At 39.1% G+C, this 20,224-nt stretch overlaps 1 protein-coding gene across 2 annotated transcripts in view; it reads right to left on the reverse strand.

Moving 5' to 3' along the window:
* The window catches only part of TRMU (tRNA mitochondrial 2-thiouridylase), a 497,373-nt gene that overhangs the window by 391,338 nt on the left and 85,811 nt on the right, over nucleotides 1–20,224 (reverse strand). For both annotated transcript variants that reach the window (XM_044088386.1, XM_044088385.1), the window contains one exon: nucleotides 18,407–18,513. In XM_044088386.1, coding sequence (XP_043944321.1) covers nucleotides 18,407–18,509 — 103 coding nt within the window. In that variant the 5' untranslated portion in view covers nucleotides 18,510–18,513. The remainder of the gene's footprint in view (nucleotides 1–18,406; nucleotides 18,514–20,224) is intronic.

Consider the following 20,224-nt stretch of genomic DNA (forward strand, 5'->3'; position numbering starts at 1 on the left):
ACAGGAGCATGCCCATTTAATTGAGAACTTTCATACACACCCAATAACTATTTCAGACCATGCACCAATAATTAGTAAGACAAAAATGCACGGTAAACAAGTAAAGATGAGACACTGGCACTTCCCTACCTACCAGTTAAAAAGAGATGAATTTAAGGAATGGGTAGTGGAAATTACACAGGAGTTATTAGGGAAGATAGAAAGTACTCCAGAAGTTACATATTGAGAGTGGGATAAAATGAAAGTGGAGTTCAAAAACAGGGTACAAATAAAAGAAAAAGAGATCTGGTTAAGAAATAATAAGAATTATTTGGAGGGGCTGACAAAGGTTAAATTATTACGAAATAACAGGAATGTCACAGAACAAGAGATAGCACAATCACAGAGTGCTAAAGAGCAAATAAGGGAGTACCTGGATAATATGCATGAGTTTAGAAAGATTGTGGTTAAGCAACTGCTTTTTGATAACTCCAGAACACAAGAACTTTTGGCACAATGATTTAGGCAACAGAAAGTAGAAAGGGTTGTTACCCAACTTAGGGAACATATAATAAAAAAAACAACCACAGATCTATACAGGCATTAGAGATATTTAGGACATTTTATGAAAATTTGTATAAAGCAAAGAACTGGGGAAATTAAGAAAAAGCACAAATGGAAATATTTATGGAAGACTTAAATATGCCAAGGTTAGAGGTAGATGAGGCTCAACAGCTAACAGTTAAGATAGGAGGAGATGAGATAAATATTATGATGTATAACCAATTTACTGGTAAGTCTCCAGGAACAGATGTTATTCCTTGGAAGTTTGGAAGTAAGGAGGGAAGAAAGTGATAAAAAATCTGGAAGGTTTTGTTTAACAGTATTTTCAAAGTGGGGGAGGCATTAACATCCTGGAAAAAAGCTATGGTGGTTGTAATAGCTAAAGACTCTAAAGACCCATCAGATCCAGCTTCACATAAACTCATGTCAATTCTAAACCATGATTATAAAGTGTTTCTCTCTATAATGGCTAAAATAATGGCAAAAACAATGCCAAAATGAATAAATATGGACCAATGCAGTTTTGTGGAGTGCAAGCAAACAAATGACAACATTAATAGAACAATGATCGTCCAGTGGGAAGTGGAATGTATACAAATTCCACTGCTGTCTGTGCATCTTGATGCACAGAAAACATCTGACAGAGTAAGATGGGATTTTATGAGTAGGGCAATGGAAGCATTTGCATTTCCTGGTACAATAATAAGGTTAATTAGAAGGCTATATGAGGGATCACAGGCAAAAATCAAAGTAGGAGGGCTCCTCTCTGACAAGTTGTGTATAGGTTCATAGGTTGGTACTAGGCTATTGGCTCTAAGGCCTATGCAAGCCTAGCCATAACAATTCCCTGGATATTTCTTCCCACAATATTTACTTCTCTGGGCCCGTCTAGCAGGGCGAATTACATAATCCCCAGGGTGAATTTCCTATCTACCATCCAATCATCAAGGTTACTTTTGAAGAGGGCCAATGAGGCGTATGAAGAGAGGAACTAGGCAGGGGCATCCTCGTTCCTCTTTGTATTTGCATTATATTTAGAACCATTGGCAAAGAAAATAAGGGACTCAGAAATTCAAGAATAATAACCTGTACTGTGTTCAAGAAAAGTTGGCATTATCTGCAGATGATATTACTATATTTTGCAACTGATGGAACCAGAAAAATAAATTTTTGTCTTGTAGAGTATTCTGAGATAGTTCCGTTTTTTTTTTCAAGATATAAAATTAATGAAGATAAAACAAAGGCTATAGCTATAAACTATGTACCCACACATGAACTGGTCCAGCAGTACCCATATTTATGGGGACCTGATAAAATGAAGTTACATTAGCTAAGGATATGTGGGAAGAAACTAAACAAATGATAATACAAAACTGAGAAAATGGATGCTCTTTCTTATGTTTATGGATAGTAAGATACAAGCAGTAAAAATATTTTTAGTCTCTTTAGTTTTATACACAGGTCAGGATATAATTTTATCAATCAGAGGAGAAGTTGTGGATAGTAATTAATAAAGAGTTGAACAATTTCGTGTGGGAGGGGGAAAGGGCAAGAGTCAGGTGGGATAAGTTCATCCTCCCAAAAGAACAAGTAGGTTTAGGATTACTTAATTGAAGGAATATTTCAGAACTACACAGTTATGACTCTTATACATAACACAAACCAGAAAGCTACAGATTAAAGAGGAAATGTTTGATGATGAAGCTGGGGGTAATTCAAGAAATAAGGAAAGAATGGAATTTTGGATGCAGATCCGTAAGGAGAATAATCATCAATCATACAGAATATTATATTCATAAAGTAGCAGAAAGTATACCAAATAATTAAGCCAATATGGAAATAGAGAAAGGACATTCTGCCAATAAAGATGACTGCAATTAGGGGTACAGAGAATGGACAAAACAGGACTGGAACTTACTGGTGGAAGCTAGCGAAGAAACCAAAGTATTGGGTACAGATAATTAGAGAAGGAAAGGTAATAGAACAGGAAGAGGCCAAGAAAACATTTGGATTGCAGGCTAGAGACTGCCTTCCCTATCAGGGATTGCTATCAGAAAATAGACAAAGAGAAATGGACAGGAGAATCCTAAATGAAAGACCTGCACTGGTTGAGTTTTTAATCAACTGTGGAATAGATGCTATTGTTAAAAAAGGGATCATAAGCAGTGCATATAAAATATTGCACATTAACTATAGGAATCAATCAGAAGAAGTCAGAAAAGATTGGGAAGAAAAAGTACATATGGAGTTCACAAAGAAACAATGGGGGGACCTACATGTGGCCCCCAAATATGCAACAAAGTCTAGAATATTTAGGATTTTTTCCTGGAAGTGTTTTCATAGATACTTTTATACCCAAAGCAGACTCCAAAGAATTATCCTCTGGTAGACGGCAAATGTTGGAGGTGTGACAGGGAAAAAGTGGTAACTGTGAACATTTGTTTTGAGAGTGTAATGAGTTGACAGGCTATAAAAGTTCCATACAGAGCACTCTGTCAGAAATATTGAGTGAGCATATGGGTGTAACTAAGGAAAGTATTTTTCTTTGAGCTGGAATACAGGATCTGAATTGCATAGACAGTGTAAGGCCTTGTTAAGCTTAATTCTGGTGTCTGTCAAAAAAGCAATTACTAGAAAATAGAAATCAAAATCTAAACCAGCTATACTTTGAAGCAATGAATATTGTAATAGAGATAAAAGAACAGGAACTGGGATATCTTTAGAAAAGTGTATGAGTAAATTATATAGAAAAAATGGAAATTGTGGGAATAATACATGCAGAAAAAATGTTTTAGACAAGGAATGAGGTTTAAGAGAAGGCAAGAACTGAATCATTTATGTAATATTGCTTAGATTATACATCACATATATTACATACCCTATAATGTTTGCAAGTGTGAATTGTTAATATTGTTTGATTACTTTGATGTCACAAGTGATAATTCAATAAAGGTGTTAAAAGAAAAAAAAGAAGTATTAGTTCTCAACAAAACCCTGTCTCTGTGGAAGATGAGATGGGGTTGGCACACCATAAGAACTTGCAAGTCAGATACTCAAGGTCAGAGCAATCAGTAAAACTGTTTTTTGTGTTAAGAACCTCAAGTCAGCCAGGCTATCTGGATCAAATGGAGCAACTGTTAGGTTCTCTAAGACAAAATTAAGATTACAAAGAGGGGCTACTAGGTTTTATGGAGGCATCTTATAAAAAACTCCTTTCAAAAACATTTTGACATGAAATGCATTAGAAGGAGAAGATCCATGGGCATACATGGTGAAATGGCCAATAAATGAATCCTGATGAAGGAGTAAGAAAGGCCACAGGATAGTAATTCACACATATATTCTAAAACCAGAGAACAACTATCCCTGAATGGGTGTTGATACCAACCAGAAAACCTTTTTGATTTACTAATATGCTGCACATCCTCAGTAACCAAGTGCCAAAAGAGAATTAAGACCTTAACATCCAGACAGTCAGTTGAAAATGACAGGGGTTGGGATGTATCAAACATAACTTATCTTGGGTGAGTAGATCCATTCAGTGAGAAAGCCTGTGGTAATTGTCCATGGCCATTTCCAAAAGAAAGCAGAATCACGGTTGCCTGTGCCAGAAGGGAAGTCACCATAATAATCCTGGAGGATTCCTTCTAAATCTTCAGAAGTACCCTAGCTATCAGTGGAAAGGGTGGAAAAATATACAGAAACATTCCTGTCCAAGGAAAAGAAAAGGCATCTGTCTTCCAGACTTTTTTGCACTGAGTTCTGGAGCAGAATCTTGCCAGCTGATTGCTCAGAGAGGAGTCAAATAGGTCTACTTCAGGAACTTCCCACAGATGATTCAAATATTGGAAGGCCCCCTGATCTAGCTTACATGGGAGGGTCTGCTCTTGTCCTGTTCACATTTTCTGCCACACAGTTTTGCTCTGACAGAAAGTAGGCTGCCTCTAACTGAGACTGTGCAGTGAAGCTATAACAAGGCTACTCTGCAAAGGGGGTATAACATGGTTCCCCATTGCTTGTTGATGTATCACATAACTGTGGTATTGTCTGTAACAACTTAAAGAGGTCCCAGGGACCAAAGATAATTCAGAGAGTTGAGTGTCTTGATCAGGGAAAGCATCACTTTTGTATTTATATGCTAGAATCAGTCCTTGGCGTCCCACAAACCTTGTATGTTTATCCATCCTAACACTGCTCCCCAAGCAAAGACCAAAGTGCATGTGATGACTAACTGCTTTGGAGCAAAGGGGGGAATTGGAGACCTGGATTTAGGGAACTTTGCTGTCTCCACCAAGTGATTTCCCTTCTGACAAACCCCAGCACTGGAATTCAAAAAGTCAAAGGGTGTTGGTGCTGAGACCAAACAGACTTCAGATACCATTGTATCTTTCTCATGTGGAGTCTTAAAAGGGTAATACAAGAATCATATATGTCACGAGAAACAAAATCTTGAAGTATTCCTTCACAGTGACCAAAGTCTGAATGGAAAGTTTTGGAATACATATAGATATAGATCTATTTTTTCCTGTGGAAGAAAATCTCTTTGAACTGTGGTGTGCAACTGACACTCCAGAAACAAAATCCTGTGTGAAGGAGTCAAAAGGACTTTTGAATGTTCTGTTCAAAGCCCACCTTGTGTAAGAGATTTCTCACCAAACAAAGACATTTGCTGATATTTTGAAAAAAGACTCTGCAAAGGTTAGCAAGTAGTCTAAATATGGAATGATGGGGATATCCTGTAGCTTGCAATGAGCTATAACTGGAACTAGACACTTAGTGAACACTCTTGCTGCAGTGGATTGTCCAAAGACCAAGGCAGAGAACTGATAATGCGATCTAGATATGCACAGCCTTAGGAAATACCTATAGTATGGATGAATAGAGATGTGATGATAAGCATCTTTTAAACCTACTATTACCAAGAAACTTAAATGAGGAAGTTAAAGTAACAGGTTATGAAGTTAACAGCATTTTGAACTTGGGCACTATTACAAACAGATTTAGGAAAGAAAGATCCAGAACTGGTCTCTAATCAACTTCTTTCTTTCAGTCTGTAAACAGGCTTGAATAAAATACCTTTCCCAACCTGGGAAGGAAGAACTGGTTGTATTAGTCTTTGGGACAGCATGTGTTGAAGGACAGGAGGAAATAAAGAAGTCTGGTCTGGTAGATTAAGAATTACCCACATAAAATGAGGGATTTCCTCCAACTGCCAACTGTAACCTTGATGAATGATCTTCAGGACTCATTTGTCTGCGACAATCTGTTACCAGTGAGTAAAGTGGAGATCTAGACTTTCAGGAAGGAAAAAGGGACTGCCAGGATGGGAGTAGGAAAAAGATCCTTTACATAGTCATGGATGAATGGGAGTTTGTAGGAGTTGGGGGTTGATATAATGGTTACAGTGTTTACCTTGAGACAAAAAGTACAGGGTTAAATTCTCACCTTCAAAAGGGAAATTGGATAGGCTTAAAATAACCTATATAAATATATATTTTATATTTAAAATAACCTGGATAGTCTAGTACTTGCCTATGAACCTATACTCCACTTACCCCCACCATTTCTTCTTACATCTGTTTATCAGCGATTTGTTGAGATTGTTTATTCTGTCTTTTGCAAAACTGGATGAGGGATTAGAGAATCCCTTAGAAAATTTGGAAAAGGAGGGATGAAAAATCTTAACAGATTCCCTGAATTAATTTACCCCTTTAATCACACTTTCTGATAACCTCTGCAGCTGAGGAATCAAAAACTACATCTCTTATCCAAAGGAGAATTTAAAATATCATTTTTCACATCTTCTGGGAGGTTCTGAAAATGCAGCTAGGCAAACCTCCTCAAAACAGTAACAGTGACCATAGCTCAACTGAGTAATATATACACACACACACACACACACACACACACACACACACACACACACACACACACACACACACACTGGAACAAGGGGTAGTGACTTGCAAAAGGGAAGAAAATAAGTTACTTAAAGAAAATTGTTCCTTATAAGAATAAACTGCAGATGAAACATCCCTCATACTTTCAAATTTAGTCAAAATAAACTTTAACATATGAGCCTGACAAATCAAAATTCTGAAATCAAAGTTGCAGAAGCATACGCTTTCCTCGCAAACTTATCAAGTCTTCCCATCCTGGTCAGAAAAAGTAGAATTGGAATTAAACAAATGTTTAGCAGTAGTAGGGTTAACTAAAGCTATAGCTGCTGGGAGAGGTTTGTGAACAGTGTATAAAAACTTAAAAGACTTAGGAACGCCATACATTTTATCTGACTTTTAGGGGCAACAGGCTATCAGGTAAATTATAGGCAGTGATACACACATCCTCCAGAGTTGATAGAATTGGGGGAATGGGTGAAGGTTCTGGACATTCCTTCTGTAACAGATCAGTATTTTTTGAGGGACTAAAACCTCAGTGTTCTCCCACTGAAAATACTAGAACATTCTGGAAATAGTCTAAATTGCTTTCTTTGGGTATTGGATAGACACAGTATAGAAGGATGGCCTTTCTGCCAGAAGACAAAGTTCTGACTTATCAGGGCATTTTCCTTGGATCTCTCTCTCTCTCTCTTCTAGGCATGGCCTCAGCAACAGACTTTCTCAAAATTCTAGGCCTATACTCCTGTGAAGAGTCAAAGAACTTTCTTCTTGGATGGAAGAAGAAAAAGACTGAACACTCACTATGGTAAGTACATAACTTTCATATCCAATGTTGTCTATTTTTATCCATTCAAACAAGTAGGACAGAATCCCAAACTGTCAAACTGGGTGGTATCAGGGAAAGACATTCCCGAGTACTGTACAGCCAAAAGATGAATATGATCTTGACTATGCATCCAGCTTACAGTGAGATGCAAAGGTGTGTACAGTTGCCCAAGTGGCTGCTGCACAAATATCATTAACTGACGATCCTCTACTGAAGGCTGAAGAAGTAGAAACTTCTCTTGCCAAATATGCCTTATCTTTACTTGTTAAAGACAAGATTGTTTTCTATGATATACAAAGAAGGGGTCTAAATCATATACCCAAAAGATGAAAAGAGCGAACGCTCTTTTATCGCACACTGAAAGCTGAAACTACTAAATATCGAAGACACGGAATAGTGATTTTTTTCTCAGGGAAAAAAAATTGCTGCTCCGCCAAAAAAAAAAAAAAAAAACTATTCCAAACACAAAATAAAGTCACCCCCCCCCAATGAGGGGAGCTGTGCCCCCCACACCCTCCCTACTTAAATATACCAGCTCTGAGCTCATACCACAGTGGAGCAAATGGCAAATCTCGAAAACAGTCCAGTGATTTTTTTTTCCCCTGGGAAAAAAAATTGCTGTTCCGTGTCTTCGATATTTAGTGGTTTCAACTTTCAGTGTTCGATAAAAGAGCATTCACTCTTTTTATCTTTCGAGTTTGTAATATAGACCCACAAAGGAGATGCAATCTAAGAGGCATCTGGATAGCGTTACTTTAGAGACTGCCTTTCCAAATTTTGGCCTAGCAAAGGAAATGAATAACTGGTCATCCTTTTCGAAGTCCTTTGTCCTATGAATATAGAATCCGAGTTGTCTGTGAACATCTAATAAATGTAGGCAGTATCCTCCCTTGTTAGAGTACCTTGGAAAGAACACAGGAAGATGTATAGCTTGGTTTAAATTAGTATCAGAAGCCACCTTAGGAATAAAAGATGCATTAGTTTTGAAGGAAACTCTGTCCTTGTGAAAAAAAAAAAAAAACATAAGAGGGCTTGTAGTTTTCCGATTTATCTGGCTGATGTTACTGTAACTAGAAAAATTGTTTTCCATGTAAGAAATTTCAAATCTACTGTATTAGCAGGCTCAAAGGGTGGTTGAGTCAGAGCTTGTAACAGAATGGTGATGTGTAATGAGAGGTCTCAACATAAATGCACCCTTAAGAAAAGCTTTTGAGATCGTGAAGGATGCAACTGATGTATTGTTAACTCCAACATGAAACCTGGAAACAGCCACCAATTAAATCCTGACAGTTGCAAAACTGGAGCCTTTGTCAAAGGGACCAAGCAGAAATTCAAGTATGGAAGGTGTTGAGATGGGGTCTCAATCGAAAACCCTTCCATTTGCTGTGGTAAACTTTCCTAGTAGATGGTTTCTGTGAAGCAGAAAGAATACTGACTATTGCAGGAGGAAGGCTGGCATCTCAGGCAATGGTTTAAATTAGAGGAACCGTGCGGTTTCCTTCATGGATTTCTGATCCGGAAGAGGAAATCCTGATGGATAGGACAATAGATCTGGATAGTGATGTAACATCCAAGAAGGATGAGCAACATAATTCAGCGATCTAAGGGGAAAGTTGCTGATACATAGGTCTGCTTTCCATATATGTCCATTACCCTAGATGCTCTACTGGGAGAATGAACAGAAGAGCTTTCTTCCGATCGCTCTTTCTTGGTGGCTGTTGAGACCACCATACCATATACAGGTGGACCCTTACCTCCAGTGCTTCTTGTCAGTTGGGGCAGACAATATGGCATTCAGCTTTCTTTTGGTATGAGCTCCACAACATCAGGGCCCTTCCATGCCCAATGAGGCATTACATCAATAAAAGGATCAAAAGTTGGTACCACTCAGGATGAAGCTGGTCTAAAACCAAAGGCTTCCAAGAACACCAACTTATCTGAAAGGGGTCTTGGGACATCCATTCCCTCTCTGTTTCATTAATTCTAGAACGTCTCCAAAGGAGACATCTTCAGAGAGAGAGTGAGGGGAGCACTCTCCTTCCTCTAAGTTGGTATCTTCCATGAAAGATTCTGGTGATGAGGAATCTAGATGCTTATGCTTGCATGTCTTTTCTGGGAACACCTTCTGAGGGTTCAGTAGAAGGGTCAGAATCGGATGGAGAAATGACGAAGCACACTTCTGCAGAAACCTTGGTGCAGACTGTCGCTGTACAACTGAATGAACAGGTGAAGAAGCAGAATGCAGTTAGGATTAGGGTAGAACCAAACTAGCTGAAGCCAGCTTGCCTTTGGAAGGTGCCAAAAGCCTTTCAAACGCTTCAAAGGCCGAGAACGCTATTGGTGCCAACAATTCCCTAAGCTCCAAAGTGGAAACAGAAACCTTGGCAACAATAAGCTCAGCTCCAAAGTGGATCTCGGATCTGAGCTATTTAGAGCCAAAGCTCTGATGAGAAGAGATGGCTCTGATAATCTCATCACTGACTCACTCTCCCAGAGGTAGGTTCCAAAGCTTCGACTCAGAGTCTCATCCCGATCTGATGGAATCAGAGTCGAGACAGATTATTGGGATACAGTCTGTGTGAAAGATGCAAGAAGTTCCAGTGCAGACAAACGAGCTATGGTACCAAGCAGTTCCAATAAACCCAAAGCCAAGTGATGGATCTGTGTGGACTGTTGTATGGGGGGTGGTAAGATGGCCAACACTCAGTACCTTCCCTGGGGGATGATGCTGGAATAACCCCAAGCTTATCTGCATCCTCAGAAATTTCCTCATCATCCTGTTGATGTCATACTTTATAAGGCTTCTAGATGATTGAGAGAATGATGCTACCAAAGGAGGTTGAGAATACCTTTTTCTCCTAAAGGATGAGTGATTGAAGCCTGGGACTCACCAGTCCTAGCAAATAGCAGGTTCTAGAAGATGGAAATCGGGGCCAAGAAGTAGATGTTTCTGGTCTTCTGTGCATCTTCGGGTCACGACCGACCAATGTTGATGGTTCTGGAGATCATTGTTTTTGTAAGTTTTGAAGGAGATTTGTTCCTTTCCTTTTTTCTCTTTCTCTTGAGCCTTAGACTTTGACTTTTCCTTCTCTTTTGCAGAAGGAGTAGCCCCCCCACCCCCGTCTGTCCTTGTGAGTCTGAGGGACCTGGCACTGAAGGTCACACAAGACTGACATTCTGTATCTAGATGAGCAGCACCAAGGAAGTAGACACATTTTGAGTGTGGGTCTTGAGGTGGTAACTTGTGCCCACACTCCAAGAACTTTTTAAATCCTTATCTCTCCCACATTGTAACAGAAATAATTTTAGAAATACTGCAAAGTTAAACACACTAATCTACATAGAGATATTAGAATTAGAAAAAATACCAAAATGTATACAGAAGGGCCTAAAAATTCAGCAGGCAAACTAAAAGAGCAATGGCTATTATTAATAAATATTCTTTTTTTTACTAACCCTATCTAAACTATAAGACGAAAAGTAGTGAGAGTATAAACTCGCATGGTAGGAGAGGAGTGTAACTATCCAAAAAAAAAAACAACTGGAAAATCCTATTTGAAAACTGTGAGCTCTCCGCTTCTCTTAAGTGTTTAAGCGGCAAACAAGATCTGAGTATCAGAGGTGCAACCTAGGGAATTATGGGTAGGGGTGGAGTCAGAGCTTTGGAACCAATTAGCTTCAAGATCAGCACTGAAGTTGTATCCCATCTGATCCAACAACCAACATGTTGGAATGGACAAAAACAGACAATACTGAATAAACAAATTCTCCAAAGAAGAAAATGATTTACAACTACTTTAAACAACTTTTAAAACTGATAGGAAAAGTTATTTTTAAAAGTACAGTTAAGTCTTTTGATAGTACATTAAAACACAAACTCCTACCTTAAAAATAACTTTCTTAAACAAGAAAGTACAATAAAACATTTTTTTAATGTGGAAGCTTTTCCGCTAAACAGAACATTTCTGCCCAGCAGTAGAACAGCACAAGCCAGCAGCTGATCCTTTAAAGCCCACAGCATGCTCTTCAGTGGCAGGAAGGTTCTAAAGGGCTTGGCACCCAAACCTGTCTTTTTAGTCAGCTTGAGCTGAATGATGGTTTGGGTGCATGGAAGGTACCGTGAAGCTTTCAAAGCTGTTCTGCTTTATATGCTTGGCAGGATATAACCCATATAGTTAAGGCTATGGCAGCAGTGATCAATACGATGAACATCACATAATGTTTTACTTACAGTTACCTCTTTTTCACTCTAAAATGTCCTTCTAAACATTAAAAACATAACGTGTGGTATATGCCTTACAGTCCACTCACAAGTTTAACAAAGTACTATCTGCAAAGTCATATTTTATAAATATGATCGATGCTTTATAATCTCACATTTTCCACTAATTTCAGTGTTGCTGATTTTCTTCCTCATTATCTTCATCTCCCAATACTAGAGTCTGTTTCAAGTCAAATGTACTACTGAGTCTTCTAGTTAATTCTTATGCTTTTTTTTCTCTGTCTCAAGCATTTTTCCTTTGGACTACTGGAAACTGTTTCACTGGCAACGTTTTTCTATGAGCTTTACTGTCAGACAAATGAAAAGCAGTGCCCCCTTCTCCTTTTTGACTCAATTTTTAGATAACCTTTTTTATTTCCTCCTTAGCCTGTTCGGTATCAAAAATGTCTTTTGATGCTCCAGGAAAAACACCCTGGAGACAGATGCAGAAGATTGAATCTTAAACCTCCTTCTTGACATTCCCAGATTGTTGGGATACATTTCCTTATCTTCTGCTTGGTGTCCAATGAATACTATTTTTCTGCAAACACTCTATTGTCTCCAACCTTTAAAACTTTACCCTTCTGCCTCACTTTCTGTCAGGATGAACTCCTTCTACTGGTATAATTGCATCTTTACTAACACCGTTCTTGGTTACTTTCTCATAGTCAGGTTTGGAGCATACACTTGATGTGCCTTTTTAATTAAAAAATTCTGCTGTGGAACACCAATCCAGCTGCTTTTTTGTGCTTTCATAAAATTAATACAGTTGGTTCCCTCCCATTTCTCTGGTACAGGAGAAAATCTCATTTTCTGCACTCTCTCCTAACTGTACTGTTTTTTTGAAACAGCTCTTCTTGGGAAGCCTCATACTCAGACAGCCTTTTTTTTTTCATTTCAACCTCTGATTTTTTGCAGTTTTATCAGTTAATCTGAATAGCTAGTTAAAGTTACCTCTATTTTTTTCAGACTTTTTATATTTGAGTTGATATGTTGTTTCCCTTTATTTTAATCACTTCTCAGCACATTTAATTTAATTTTTCCTTTAAATTACTGGAAGTCATCTCTTGAACCAAAGCTGAAACTTGAACTGCTTTTATTTAATAGCTGCAGGATCCTTCCCAGCCAGTGTTTTTCTTCACCTTTTCTGGTCAATTTTCTTCCAGGTTCTCCAAATTTCTTCTTTGCTGGCATCCAGGCAGTGTACTTAGTAACAAATAACTGAATTTTGCCCACTTTGTTATTTTATTTATTTATTTATTTTACATTTGTTGACCGGACTGCCCACTTTTTTTATTTATTTATTTTACATTTGTTGACCGGGAGCAGCCTTAAGTCAACTGGTGCCCTAGGCAAAAGGGCTCCATGGTGCCCCCCACCACACAATCTGGTGCCCCCATCCTGGTCTACCTACAAGAAATAAATACTGGAAAAGTGCCCCTGATAGAGTGGTGCCCTAGGCGGTCGCCTAGTTTGCCTATGCCTAAGGCCGGCTATGCCGGGATAGTTCGACTGGATGCATGTGCATTTTCAGCGGAGGCCCGGGGAGAAAAGCTCCAGGTAAACAGAAACATTAAAAACATGGTCAATCTGGATATCTTGAGACAATGCTACAATTGTCTCATGTACACAGACAACCCTCTCCTCCTCCCAACAAACACAAATACATGTGAGAGATGCAACTATATAGCCAAACTGGAGGCTGAACTCCATCAACTCAGGGGTGGCATGATCAGACAAGAGGAGATGGCAACCACACACACAACAATCCCAGTCCCACATAGACCTACCACAACTGCAAACCAAACACATAAAACACAAAGACATACTTGGAGGCTCTAATAAAAAACTTACCAAAACAACAGAGGCTCCCAAAGCAGACACCCAAAAATCCACCACCTCAAAACAAAACACATGCAACACATACTTCAATAAATCAGTGTGTCAACCAATCACAGCCCTTAAGGCCAAACACCTTGCCTGATACACTAGTAATAGGTGACTCTATAGTCAGACACACTGATGTCCCGCTGACCAGGCTGAACAAGGAGAAGGTGACTGTGAGCTGTCTATCGGGAGCTAGGATCCGCCACATAACACACGCACTCAAGTCACTCCAAAGCAAGTACAAATATGACTCCGTCATTGTCCATGCTAGTGTGAATTTCCTGAGACGTACCTCCCTGGACTACATGAAAAGGGACATAGAGGAGCTCTCCGATTATGTAGCCCAGGCTGGTATGACCCTGACCCTGAGCAGCATCTTGCCCTCACCAAGAATGATACCACAATACAAAGACAAGATGATCAGCTTTAACAATTGGCTCAAGTACTGGTGTCATTCTAAGGGGATCCAATGTCTGTCTGCCTGGGATGACATGTTGGACAAGCCACGCTGCTTCACAAGGGATGGCTTACACCTGTCACCATTGGGCTTCCGGATATTGGCTAAGGCTCTTGCCACCCCCATAGTGCCTTTTTTAGGCAAGGCTCAAAAGACAAACCCACCTCCTTAGAAAACAATAATGGTAAAAAACTAAGGGTAATGCTGCTCAACGCCAGAAGTCTAAATCTCAACATGCAGGCACTTGATGCACTCCTCAGCATGGAGAACATCGACGTCTGTGCAGTAACTGAAACCTGGTTCAAGGCTCCTGAGAGCACCCCAGCGTTACCAGGCTATGCCTCGTATCATGCTTTTCGGCCCCAAAACCCGGGCCGAACCACAAAGGGAGGGGGAGTGTCCATATTCCTCAAGGACACCCACACCTCCAGGTTAGTAGCAACACATGAAGCATCAGAGACCATACAGGTGCAACTAACCATAGGCAAAACTGCTATACAACTGGTAGCATGTTACAGACCACCCTCCCAATCTCAAGAACTCCACTCAGCCTTCCTGAAGACATTGGAGGATATGAATGTATCACAAAATACCATCATACTGGGAGACTTCAACTACCCAAACATAGACTGGGTACATTATTCTAGCCCTAATACCCTAGCCCAAAGGTTCCTGGAATTCATAAATTCAAATGCACTGGAACAATTAGTCACCTCTCCCACTAGGGGAGATAATATACTAGACCTGATCATCACAAACATGGGGACAAAATGCTCCACACCGGAAGTATACCCTTCACTAGTGAGATCTGACCACAAACTAATCACCCTGGATATACATATCCCACCTCCACCCCCAGCACAAAAGACCACAGTGAAAAACTTCTCAAAAGCAGACTTCACTCTTCTTAAGACTGAGATGGTATCCTTTAAGCCCACTGTGTCAGTGGATACCACATCCCACAATGCCGAATCCTTCACAAATGCTTTCTATGGACATCTCCAAGAAAGCATGGATCATGCAATCCCAAACAAATCCAAGTCTCTCTCCACCAAAGGTAAGCGTCCTGTCTGGTGGACCTCAGCCATAAACAAATTGTATAACAAAAGAAGGAAGATACTGCACGTCAGAGCAAAATCCCATGAAGGGAAGACATCTCTGATCAACATTAGCAGAAAACTACGTTCTCTCAAAAACATCCAAGGCCAACTTTGAGAGAAAAATCGCTAAGGACACTAAAGATAACCACAAAGCCTTCTTCAGCTATGTTAGAAACCTGGGTGGAAACCCTCAGATATGCTCAGAGTTGGTTCACAACAATAAAAAATACACTGAACCCACAGATATTGCCAACATTCTGGCTGACAGGTTCAGTGCAAATTTCTCCCCTCCTTCACCCCCAAAAGAAGAAATACTTATCCCAGCTGAATGTAATCTCCCTGTCATCTCGGATGTCCAAGTGAGAACTGCCCTAAACAAAGCAAAAAATACAGCATCAATGGGACCTGACAGTATCCCGGGTTGCGTGTTACGTGAACTCCAAGAGGAGCTAAACCCACACATAAAAATGCTATTTAACCTTAGCCTTACTTCGGGATATGTACCTGAACACTGGCGTACAGCAACAGTGGTCCCACTCCACAAGGAGGGTGCCTCTACAGACCCTGGAAACTATCGCCCCATAAGCTTAACCAGCCTGGTCTGCAAAGCTATGGAAAGAATCATTATGGAACTCATAAACAGAGACATAGGGGACCTACAGACACTTGACCCCACCCAGTTCGGCTTTGTAAAAGGCAGATCCTGCCTTTTAAACCTGGTTGACTTTTTCGAAACAGTCACTAGAGCCATTGACGAGGGCAAAGCAGTCCATACAGCATACCTGGACTTGGCTAAGGCCTTCGACACAATACCCCACTCAGGCATCATAGATAAGCTCAACAGCTTAAATGTAAACCCTTATGTCACTAGATGGGTTGCAAACTGGCTAAAGTTAAAAAATAAATAAATAAATAAATAAAAAATTAAAAAAAATTAAAAATTTAAAAAATAAAATTTAAATTTAAAAATTAAAGTTAAAATCGCTGGAGCAATGTCAGACTCAAAGCCAGTCACAAGTGGTGTCCCACAGGGATCTGTCCTGGGACCCCTCTTGTTCGGCATTTATTTCTCAGATGTTAAAGCAAACACGGGAGGGCTGTGGCTGACAAAGATCGCAGATGACTGCAAACTAGGCACCATAGTCGATACACCAGCAGACACACACATCCTACAAAAAGGCCTCACAGAAACGGACAACTGGTGCCGGAGTCACGGCCTTAAACTAAATGCCAAAAAATGTATAGTCATTCCCTTTGGGAAAAACAAAGTACCCACAAATTATCACATAGACAGCAACCCACTGAGTACTGAAAAAGTAATCAGAGACCTAGGGACCCAAGTCGACAGTGACCTCTCATTTGATACCCACGTTGCCAAAGTGGTTAGAAAAACATTCTACCTTGCACACCTCCTCATGAAGGGATTCACATCCAGATCCAAGGATGTCACTGTACCCCTATATTGCTCCCTCATCAGACCCATGATTGAGTACAATGACCCATTTGGTATGTACTTCATCTGGCATTTGCAACAGCTGGAGAGACCACAAAAGTACCTCACCAAGAAGTTCAAGGGTCTCCAACATATGTCTTATTCTGCCAGACTAAAGAAACTTCAGCTCTATTCAGTATCATATCGCCTGCTCAGAGGTGATCTCTGCCTGACGTACAAGGCCATGTCCAATCAGGATCTGATGGACATGCTCCACCTCAAAAAAATCCAAGTCCATCAGGACCACGAGAGCTAAAGACTTAAACCTCGGCACAAGTATGAATAGGACATGCTGGAGGGATAGATTCATAACCCAGAGGCTTCCCATGCTTTGGAACAAGATCCCAGTTCGTATTAGGCAGAGCCCCTCACTGACTCTCTTCAAGAGAAATCTTGATGAGTGGATGGGAGATCGTAAATTTACCCCAGGGGTCACATCTAAACTAATTCTATTATATAAGGGGACCATCATTGTGTCACTACTAGACACAGTATTCTAAATTTGTTCTGTACATTTTTGTACCATTTCATGGGGTGGCAAATGCCACATCACTATGGCTAGGTTTACAAATGCCCTAGGGCAGATAGCCTAGTACTATACTATGAAACTATGCTACAATTATAATTTTGACAAAGAGTACATAAGCAAACAATAATAAACACGTTCCACAGGTTAGAGTTAAACACTGGTGAAAGCCAGGGGTAAATTGAACAGTAGCTGATTAATAGATTTTACATAATCTAGATGAGAGTTAGCCAGGCTTGATACAAATGACATAGCCAGTTTAGTGCCAGATGTTGCTTGAGTCCAGTTTTAAATTGACCTAGGGAGGAGAGCAAAGTAATTTCAGCTGGAAGTGAGTTCCAGCATCTGCCTACAGAGTTTGCAAAGAGAGAGTCACCAGCTGCATTGTTAATTTTGCTTGTATGAATTAGTAGTCTGTTAGAGGATCTAAGCAGTCATGGATTGTGATAGAGGGTGATAAGATTTTTAAGTGCAAGAGTATTATCTGAATTATAAAGGATTTTATAAGGCATGATCAGTTGGTTATACTGAATTAGACTGGGTAGTTCAAGACCCAAGCTGGCTAAAATTGATGCAATGATGTGTCCTAAAAGGCAGTCCAGTGGCAAACCTGGTGATGTGGTTATAGCAGGTTGAGAGTTTAAGTACAGTCTTGTTTATATTAGAAAGTATAGGGGATGCGTACAGAAGTGTTGAGAGAAGGTGAAAGCGAGCTATGGCAATTTTACCTGGAGGGGTTAGGAAGGCTTTTATTCTGTAAAGTGACCCTAGTTTTTTATTGATGGTTTTGATCAACTGGTTTACATGTAGGTCGAATTTTAGATTGTTATCTATAATGACACCTAGTAGTTTTGTACAGGGGTCAGGGGAGATTAATGTTCCATCATTTGCACTTATGGTAAAGGTAAAAGGAGGAGACCTTTGTTTTGGTGAGAATAACAGCATTTTAGTTTTTGTGGGATTTAGTATCAAACTTAACAGTTTAAATGACATTCCTTTTTCTCAGTTTCTGTTTTCTTACTGGTACTGGAAGAACTGAAGTTAGGCTATTGATCAGTGTACAGCCATCTTGGAAGTCCTCTAAATAAACACATCGTACATCTAAATTTGGATTTATGTGCATCTATAATTCTTTTACCACTTCTGTATACCCATTCATTTCTTTCCCATGATGCACCTGAAAACAAACTATTTCCAGCTCAGAACATCTTTGCTAACAAAACATTCAAAATGGCATATAAAGTAAAAAATACATGGACACGAATGGATCATATAATAAAGTTATGAACGATAACAGTTAACATGCAAGGTTTACAAAATCTACAGATAAAGAGCAATACATTTATTTTAAGTGCTACAAAAATGCAGCCATGACACCATAAACAGATGAATATTAAAGAAAACATAAACATACCCAGTGTGCCAATAGCATAATGATAAAGATGGTTGAACTTGATATGTTTGTTACACAGAATGTCTGGATTCGGAGTCCTTCCTCTGTGATATTCATTTAACATGTTGCTGGATTAAAAAAATGTATAAATTAATGTACTTTTCTCCATATTCTTTTATCATATTTCAAAGCAAACACATTATATATATTAATATTTTAAGCACTCAACATATGCTGTTCTATGTAAATATACAACTTCTTAAGGTCTCTCCTAGTATTTCTGATAATCTGTCAAATTCCTAATTTACCAACTATTTAAGATAACCCAAACATATAATTCCATCCCTCCAAACTAAGATTGGGAAGCAAAAATGTCTTTGTTAGACAAAAAGACTTATTTCCTTATAGACCTAAATTCCAAGAAACACAACAGTTTAATGTAACAATTAGGTTTACATAAAATAACTAGTAAAAGATATTACTTGCCTTGATGTTGTTTGTTTTTCTTTCAGCTTTTCCCGGTTAGGGGTTGCCACAGCAGAACTCCAGTCTGCTAATGATTGGCAGTAGATTTTTACGGTGCCGAGGAGCCAGCTCGACGCCCAACCTTCAACGAAGGCACACCCATTTACGCATATCTTTCGAACGCCACTCGACTGCGGGGAGGACATGCACACTCCACACAGAAGGCGCTCCAGCCGAAAATCGAATGAGAGAACCTCTTGCTGTGAGGCAACAACGCTACCGCTGCACCACCGCGGCTTCCTGTTATTACTTGCCTTGATGTTTACTATATTTCACCCATAAAAGCAAACATTGCAAAAATATTGCAAAGAAAAGTTTTGTGATCATTTTTCTTACTAAATAAATTCTTATACATTACTACTATTAGCTTGATCAAGTTATTCCTCATTAAAGTAATATAGTAAATTTTTATAATTAATGTGTGTCAAAATCAGTCCTGTAGGGAAAAAATGCACTGACAATTTATTTTGCTTACATCTACTTTCAACGTTATCAGAGTCTGTACATCAGAAAAAAATGTCTTTCAGTACCAAATGTTAATGTACATAGTAGTTACTAATGTAAATTTAGATCAGAATTCTGGAAAAGAAAAAATAATAATATATAGATGCTGTAATATCAATACATAGTATAGTTTTATTACATTTCTCTCAAATGCAAAAAAAAAAATGTTTTTCCATGGATTTAGGAAATGATAGCCCTCACCTTCATGATGTGCTCTGATTAAAACTTCCTCCAGGGTCATGGCTGAAAAAGATACCCTGTCGATCAGTCCACTTAGCCAGTTAACAAAAGGCATAAATTTACAAAAAAATATGTGTACATAAAGACTTAGATACAATTCTGAAAACTGGCTGAAGTATAGTTGTATGATATACTCAACGTCACAGGAGATCTGCAATATGAAGTTACATGAGCAGTAAGCTCTTCCTCGCCTCATAATATATGGTATTCCTTCATCCATTCAGTAACATTTCCATTCCCCAATCTCCTTGTACCTGTCTATGCTGGTCTCATAATAGAAGCTACCAGCTAACGGCTCTGCACTTGATCATCACAAATTGCTTAAAGACTGGTGCAAAGACTGGATTTTCATTATGATAAATCTACAAATTCACAATTAAATATGCAAACAAGAAAAGACATGAAACAAAAATACCCTGAAAAAAACAGCATATAAACACCCTTGAAAGCATTTGCTAAATATGCTGCCATTAAGTCTTCATTTCTGCAGGAGAAGAAAACAAACACACAAATTAAAGAGTATGCTTGAGCAAAACACAACAAAAATATAGTCTGATTAGACTGTGATGA

This window comes from Protopterus annectens, chromosome 11.part0 (assembly GCF_019279795.1).
Source record: "Protopterus annectens isolate FY-2018-M chromosome 11.part0, PAN1.0, whole genome shotgun sequence".
In the NCBI taxonomy this organism is placed as follows: Eukaryota; Metazoa; Chordata; order Ceratodontiformes; family Protopteridae; genus Protopterus; species Protopterus annectens.